An 8327-nucleotide genomic window follows, 5' to 3' on the forward strand; every position below is an offset into this window, starting at 1 on the left:
TAGAATATTTCATCTGCCTCTTCATTGTGGTTGGGTGGTCTATAACAGGCTCCCACCATGGTATCTGCCTTGTTGGCTTTCCCCCTGATTCTTACCCATAAAAACTCAACCCTGTCATCACCATCATCACGCTGATCTTTGCCTAATGGGACTGCACCCTATGATATAGGCTGGAGAACAAGCTTGGGCTTGGACACTTTCATTTCTCTGTCCTCCCCAACATTTAGGATCACTATTTTGGGCGTATGTACCTTCCAAAGTCCTCTCCCACCCTGCTCAACTCCTGGGGCTATGGGATTGTCACATTAATTCTTTCTTTGTGCATGGCTGTCTGAGACATGAGCAGATGTAGACACTGACCAATTTATTGCCAGGACTAAAAAATTGTGGAGAAGCCAGTGGTCAGCTGGAATTAAAAAGACAGACTGGACAACTTACAAAATCACACATTTGGGAGTTGTGATACATATGTTATGAGGTCTGGCAGTAGCACAGGAATTCTGTCTCCATGTGTAAGTTAGAGCTTTTCACAGCTATGGTCAGCTGAACAACCTTGCCTAGCTCTATGGAGACTGACTTAGACCCACTTTTTTATTTCCAGCAATTATCCTTCTCCATGTTTCCATATTTTCTGTCTGTATTTTTTTCAATCTTGGGCCTGCCTCTGCTCTGTATTCCTTTCTTTACTAGCAGTCTTTACGCTTGGTTTCTTTCCCCAGTAAAAAAAAAGGGACTTCCACTGAAACTATAGCAGAAAATATAAGCAAGGAGATGATCCCCCTCATTGTCTCAATTCAGACCTTGCTGTCATTGACCATGCAGTGCTCTATGCCCAAGTTCAGTTTATACACATTTCTTTACCTGCTACATCATGCTAATACACCATATTCAGTAAAACATTACTATTAAAGGGACAGTAGCACACAACGAGAGAGTACAACAGCACAGCATTACTCCCTATGCATACATTTATGTAAATTATGGTTGTCAAGGTATACGTTTACATGAAACTCAAGGTTCAGGGTAGGGAAAGGCTCGGTGAAGAGGTTTGAACAATACCTGAAAAGGAAGAAAAACTTTATATTCCTTAAGGAAGCCAGTTTGTGAATAGTTCAGTTAAGTAAGAAGATGATTGCTTCTGGCCTGCTGAAGGGACATCAGTGCTTCCAGAGGGGGGAAAGGAAACAAATGCACGGAGAAGCCGAGCACTAGAACCCAGTCCTTGACTGTAGAGCTGAAGATAGTAAGGTCCTGCCCGTTAGCTGGGTACTTGCAAAGGCAAAGAGGCCTTGGGGATTTCAGCATGGGATAAGTACAGTAAATGTGCTCTCTTTTCTGTCACCTTTCTAACAGAGTGGTATGCTTTCGCTTCTGTAAATAAATACTCCCATTTGCTTAGGCTGACTTTGCTTGAGGTGATTTTAAGAAAGCTGATGGTATGCATCAAGGTTACACTTTTACGGGGCTGTAAACCTTCAAACAAGGATACTGGAATGCCTCTGTGCTTACCAGCACCGCAATACCTATTCTGAGGGCAAGAGGAGAACAATAGGGCATGTCTCTGACTCTGAAAAGCTGGCAACACTGGAGCCTGGGAGAATTAAATGGTTTTAGCAGTGTGTTAGCCAGGAAAGTGCTCTGGCTTGTGACAGGGTAGTGGGGAACTTTTTTGTGATCATCTCCTTACACAGTCACTCTGAAAGTCTCCTTTCTTGGTCAAACTATCAAGGAAATTTTCAAGGAGCTTTAGGAAGTGGCGATAGGTAGAGAAAACTACTTTAGGTGGATACTTCAAATTCAGAACCCTTTCTCAACTCATTAAGAGGAGCAAGCAGTAACTCATTTCTATTCACGTGTATAACTGCCCCCTTCATCCTCCTCCCTGGTCCAAGTATGATCCTAACTTCATTCATTTTCAGTGGTAACATGGACAAGTTACACTGAAAGTAATAATCAGGTTTTATTAATAAAAAGTAATATAAAACAAGTTCTTTCAAGTATTGAATACCAACAGGTACTGGAAGGGTACAACACTACAGCATCCTCGTAATTCTTTATCATCTACTGTATTGTCAAGCCCTCACCTATCGCAAATAATTAGACCAATAAAACAAACTACATAATCAGTGTTGTCAATCATTCTATATGGAACATTGTTGAGGAAAGAGCTCACAAACAGAAGAATTATATTCAAACACCAAAAATCAAAAGAGTGAAAACATTTATCAAATCTCAGATAGGCCTTTTACCCCCACTGTACTGTTTGCTTTACCATTCTCCCTCCCCCTCAAATAAAGACAGTAAAAAAATCATTAGAATACCTTTGAACTTGTGAAAGACGGCCCATAGCTCAGCAATGTCAGTGGCAAATGTTATGTCTGTGTCGAGGACAATGACTCGCTCAAGATTGGAAGGTAGAGTCTTAGTCAGAACCAACTTCATCAGCCCGTAAATCCCAGAGTAGTGTTTGTTGGGGATCCAAGACACTTCCGACTGACAGGAAATGGGAAGTGGGAAAGAGGAAGAAAAAATAATCTTCATTAGAGAGAGAAACTCTTCCTGACACTAGTTTCTTGTAATAGTGGAGGATCTCTGAGGTGGAAACAGTAATCTAAAATCCTGCTTTTAAATTAACTTCAGAAGCTCTGAAATATGGTCAAGTTTCTGAAAGCTTGAAAAAAAATATTCTTTGAGGCAACTGCTTTACACAATATAATTAAAATTAGTTGAGCCTTTCCAATCTGGTACAATCCATTCTGAGACATCCAAGTATCCTGATAAAATTGAAATATATTTTTGTCGTGGTTTAACCCCAGCCAGCAACTAAGCACCGTGCAGCTGCTCACTCACTTCTCCCTACTCCCAGTGGGATATGGAGGAGAATCGATAAAAGAGAAGTAAAACCCATGGGTTGAGAGATGAACATTTTAATAATGAAAATAAAAACAATTATGATAATAACAATAATAAAATATAATAATAATAATAACAACTGTAATGAAAAGGAATATAATAAAAAAAAGGGAAAGAAATAAACCCAAAGAGAAGTGATGCACAATCCAAATGCTCACCCCCCAATGAACAATGCCTGAGCAGCGATCCGTGCCTCCCAGCCAACTCCCCCCAGTTTATATACTGAGCATGACTTTCTACGGTATGGAATATCCTTTTGGCTAGTTCGGGTCAGCTGTCCTGGCCATGCTCCCTCCCAGCTTCTCGTACACCTACTTGCTGGCAGAGCATGGGAAACTGAAAAATCCTTAACCTAGGATAAGCACTCCTCAGCAACAACTAGAACATCAGTGTGTTATCAACATTATTCTCACACTAAATCCAAAACACACTGTACCAGCTACTAAGAAGAAAATTAATTCTATCACAGCTGAAACCAGGATAATTCTTAATCCAAAACTTCAGGTGTATCGTACCTTGCTTTCATTTTCAAATGAAAAAAACACCTTTTGTGTTTGCCATTTCCAAAATTTTCTGACTCTGAAGTAACAAACATAATTTTGTTCCTTTTATTTCTTACAGATTTGGAGGTCAGAATTTCAAAAGGCCAGTCATTTGGAACAATGGGCCAGAAAATTTCAAACAAATTGTTTCTTACAAACTCAAATTTTCCTTAAACCTTACATCTTTAACTTATAACTACTGACATCACAGAGGCATGCTCAAAAGTGGAAAAAGTGGCAGAACACTTTTAGCCACAATTTTGTTTGCTATATATAGAAAAGGCAAAACCAAACGTTTACATTTCTTCCGTAAGGGCTACACAAAACATTTCTACAGCTTCTAAAATAAACTGGGAGACTAAACCCAATATTTCATTGTGCTACTGGCCTAGGATGTTCCATAAGCTACGTTTAATTTTCTTTCTGAGAGACTCGAGTTCTCAAATATCAAAAGTCACTGCTGAAAGTTGGATATAGAAGTTTTTGAAAAGTTCCTATTGCCCTGTCTGAAACTCCTCGTTTAATGTTCTAAAGGGCATGCACTACAATTCCCGGATTTTAAACTTTCCCTTGAGTCATGCTCCCATTAACTTCAATTAGTATTTTGTCTATAGGGGACCTGAATGAGACACATTTCAGGATTTGCCCTGGCATGTTATACTTTGGAGAAAGTAGGCAGAAACGAAGTGCATTCATAAAGCTGAGAAGATTTATTCTGTTGTTTAACTGTCTCATATCTATTCACTGGCATTGTAAAGTTTATTATGTGAAACAGCTTTTGCACAGAAGAGCTCATTTCCTCCAAAATCCTTCAAGAAAACCTTCCCATAAGAGAATGGGTTCCTAAACATTATTTGGAAGTTGGAAGAGTGGTCGAAGAAACGCTAATAATAGCTCCTTAGACCGCATTTCTTTTTGAATATAAAGTAACAAGGCCTCTGCTGATGTAAGCTGACCTGCTCTTTTCCCTTTAAAATGGCACACAACTTTCTTCTATGTTCTCAGGGTTCCTGTACCAGGGCAGAACTTTCCCCCACTGCTAAGTTCATTAAAAACACTGAGGGTAGTGGAGCAAACCTTTAAGGAGAAAGGCAAAATTTTAAGGGGAAAGGGAGAAAAAGCAGTTTATCTTAAAACAACCCCAAAACAGAAAGTGCAAACTGAAGTGTGAAGTTTTGTTTGTTTTTTTTGAAAGCTACCTCAACGTGGCAATCCATTTGTGTGTTCCGTTCTCTGTGCATATAATTCATATGTAATCCTTTGCATATAGAATTTGGCTGGCATTATCTCCCACACATGTCTGTGTATTATTTACTTGTGCTCTCTATAGTATTTGCACTGTAGAATGCCAGAAGTAACACAAGCAAGGATTGCTAGGACCCTGGTATAAAACACTATCAAAGAAATTAGAGAGGGAAGTTACACACAGCCTGGTTTAATTTATGAGTCTAAAGAGTCATAATTCTTATTTCATTCTTTCTTTCTTGCTCTCTCTGTAATTTGTATGGTGCTTAGAAGACAAATCTAGTTTCTGTCTCCCAGATACATGCCAATAATAATAAGTCTCTAGTTATATAGAAAAGAACCTCAATGCTCCCCAGAAATGTCTTCTATGTGTGTAACACAGATAATTTCAAACCCATACCCTCAAAACTCTAGTTATTTGTGGTTCTAGCTCTCCCACATGATGGCCCTAGGAATGGACCATCACATCAAGGTATAAGCAAAGCAGTATTTACCCTGCTTGCCCAAACTCTGTGTATCATTCTGAATCTGCCACTTGACGTCCTTGTGCCAGACCAGCCATGGAGATCAGCTCTCTAGTCATACTGACATGGTAAAAGAATTAAAGTAATTTTACAGACTTGAGCTTACTTTTATGATTACCCGTCCCTATGTTATTAATTTTGGATGGCATGTCCTTCATTTTATTAGTCCAAATGCAATATCGCTCCAGAATAACTCCTAATATGCTTATGCAAATAAGCCTAATAAGGCAGGGATTCAGATGTTGCATGAATAGCCTGAGACAAGCAGGGAAAGTAAAAGTTGGCTGGAAAATTAAGTCACTTTCAAGGAGCCATTACTTTCTTTGCTCTTAGGATTCCCAATATCTAATAAGCCATGTATCACTGCAGAGAGGAGATCCTTGCCTGGTAGTTCCTTCCGATCTGGCACACAGAAGCCAAAAGCCTGCCCTCCTGAAGCCTGATGTCTGAAAGGATTGCTTTTAAAAATGAAAGGAGCAGTCCTTATTCCAAATGGTCCACCACAGCTGGCTAGTACGTGTTTGATTTGAGCATACGTTGAAGCTTGAACTGTCAATCGGTTCAATGTATCTGAAGTTTTCTTTCCTCTGATGCAGAGTTGACTAAGACATAAACAGGGGTCCTAATTAGTCCCCAGCATAATTTCTTCACAGCTCTGCTATACATTAATAATGTAACTGTTCCAAATTCATGCCAAGGAAAACTCCTTACGCTACACAACAGCACTGTGAAGGCTCACTCTCTCTGGGTATTACATGTAGCCTTACTAAAAGAAATACAAGAACACTATGGTTGAATAGGTCCTTAGTAGTTAAGAAGTGCCAGTTTGAGATAATTAAAGTTGCCTAAGCACAAACTCTTGCAAAATTCTGCAACCTCCAAGCTGTCTACTTTGATATAACTGGTAACATTTAGCCATTTCATTTATCTAAATATAGTCTAAATATTTTCTGTAAGTCTTAATACATTTTTTTTTCTCTAGCATAGTTAAGATGGTCCATATATGGAATGTTTGTGAATCATTTGCTTTACAAGCTAGATCAGAGTTGTCTTCAGAGAACAAATACTCCCAGAAGATACAGCAGGAACAGAAAAAAACAGAGTTAATAAAAGAGGAAAGTGAAACAAAATAGTGTGACATACTTTGCCATTTCTATAATTCTCAGTTCAGCAGAAATAGCACACCTTGGATCTCTAACTCTCAAGATATGGATTTTTGCTCATGAGAAGAGAGTAAAGAAAGACATTTAGCTGGTGCTGACAGTGACTCTTTTAAGTAAGCTACGTGAAATATTATCTTCTCACTAAAGATCTTCCATCAGAACCATCTTTATTCTTTCCATAATTGAAGACTGAAAATAGACTAAATTATCTAAATTATTTCATGTTTCTGGCTGTGAATATAGAAATTACATGCCCATGAGTATGCACGCTGTACACAACTGATCACTCCGGTAAATGCCAGAGAAGCAGGAGCACCACTTTCCATGTCCAGTGATACTTTACCAGCACCTTGTCTTCCCCAACTATGCTTTGACTATCTCTGGGAAAAGCTTGCTAAACCACAGTGGCTGTACACAGCCTAACTAAGCCTTCTCACAGTTGCTACCACTGTATAAATGTTCATTACAGTGATTTTTTTTCCCCTAAGTATGCTATTTTTTTCCCCCACAAACAGGTGATGGGGAAATTTGCCCAGGTTTCCCAGGTGAATACCGATTGCTCTGTAGCTGCAAGTGAAATCTGCACATGGGCAGGTATCTTGAGCCTCTTTGAACGGGCTAGAGACTTGGTCATGTAGACTTAGCAGAGAGCAAATTTGGAAAACACTACCAACATGAACAGAATGACAGCAGGAACAGTGACCAACAGGAAAGGACAAACAGCTTTATGGGTGCCTCTACCATGTAAGATCAAAAGTCCACTGGGCTCAGTAGACAGCATCTGACAGTGGATGGTGGCAGGTGCCTACTGAAGAATACAAACCCAGGGAAATTCTACAGCGATACTGCCCCCATATATACTCCCATCCTCTGGCAATTTGCACCAAATTTTGGAACTAGAGGTGTTATTTTTTTCGTTAACAGCTTTTGATGGATTTTTCATCTGTCAATTTGGTTGGTTTTTGAAACCCTGTACGTTTTTAGCAACCACAACATCCTGCAGCGAAGAGTGCCACAGCCATATTTACAACTCCTGCTTGTTTGGACCCAGCTATCTACCCATTTAATTTGGGTCACATTTGTTTTCACAGAGCTACCAGAACAGCAAACCCATTTCCCTCCAGTCCCTTCATTGTTTTTGTGGCCCTTGGCTGGACTCCCTCCAGTGTCTCCATGTCTCTCTTGCACTGAGGAGCCCAGAACTGGACCCAGCACTCCAGGTGTGGCCTCACCAGCGCTGAGCAGAGGGGAAGGATCACCTCCCTCGACCTGCTGGCAGCATTCCTTCTAATACAGCCAAGGGTACCATTAGCCTTCTTTGCTGCAAGGACACATTGCTGGCTCATGTTCAACCTGGTGTCCACCAGGACCCCCAGGTCCTTTTCTGCCACGCTGCTTTGCAGCTGGATGGCCCTCAGCATGTACTGCTGCATGGGGTAGTTCCCAGGTGCAAGACTTTGCACTTCTCCTTGTTGAACTTCATAAGGTTCCTGTGTCGTGGTTTAACCCCAGCCAGCAACTAAGCACCACGCAGCCGCTCACTCACTCCCCCCCCATCCAGTGGGATGGGGGAGAAAATCAGGAAAAGAAGTAAAACTCCTGGGTTGAGATAAGAACGATTTAATAGAACAGAAAAGAAGAAACTAATAATGATAATGATAACACTAATAAAATGACAACAGTAGTAATAAAAGGATTGAAATGTACAAATGATGCGCAGGGCAATTGCTCACCACCCACCGACCGACACCCAGCCAGTCCCCCGAGCGGCGAAATCCCTGCCCCCCACTTCCCAGTTCCTAAACCAGATGGGACGTCACATGGTATGGAATACACTGTTGGCCAGTTTGGGTCAGGTGCCCTGGCTGGGCATGAGAAGCTGAAAAATCCTTGACTCTAGTCTAAACACTACTTAGCAACAACTGAAAACATCAGTGTTA

The 8327-nt window shown here is 40.6% G+C and overlaps 1 protein-coding gene across 1 annotated transcript in view; it reads right to left on the minus strand.

Moving 5' to 3' along the window:
- Positions 1-8327, minus strand: part of LARGE (like-glycosyltransferase) — a 206257-nt gene that overhangs the window by 111410 nt on the left and 86520 nt on the right. The window contains exon 5 of the mRNA XM_010585370.1: positions 2322-2493. Within this exon, the coding sequence (XP_010583672.1) occupies positions 2322-2493 (172 nt within the window). The remainder of the gene's footprint in view (positions 1-2321; positions 2494-8327) is intronic.

This window comes from Haliaeetus leucocephalus, unplaced genomic scaffold (genome assembly GCF_000737465.1).
Source record: "Haliaeetus leucocephalus isolate CR32 unplaced genomic scaffold, Haliaeetus_leucocephalus-4.0 Scaffold101, whole genome shotgun sequence".
NCBI classification, from domain to species: Eukaryota; Metazoa; Chordata; class Aves; order Accipitriformes; family Accipitridae; genus Haliaeetus; species Haliaeetus leucocephalus.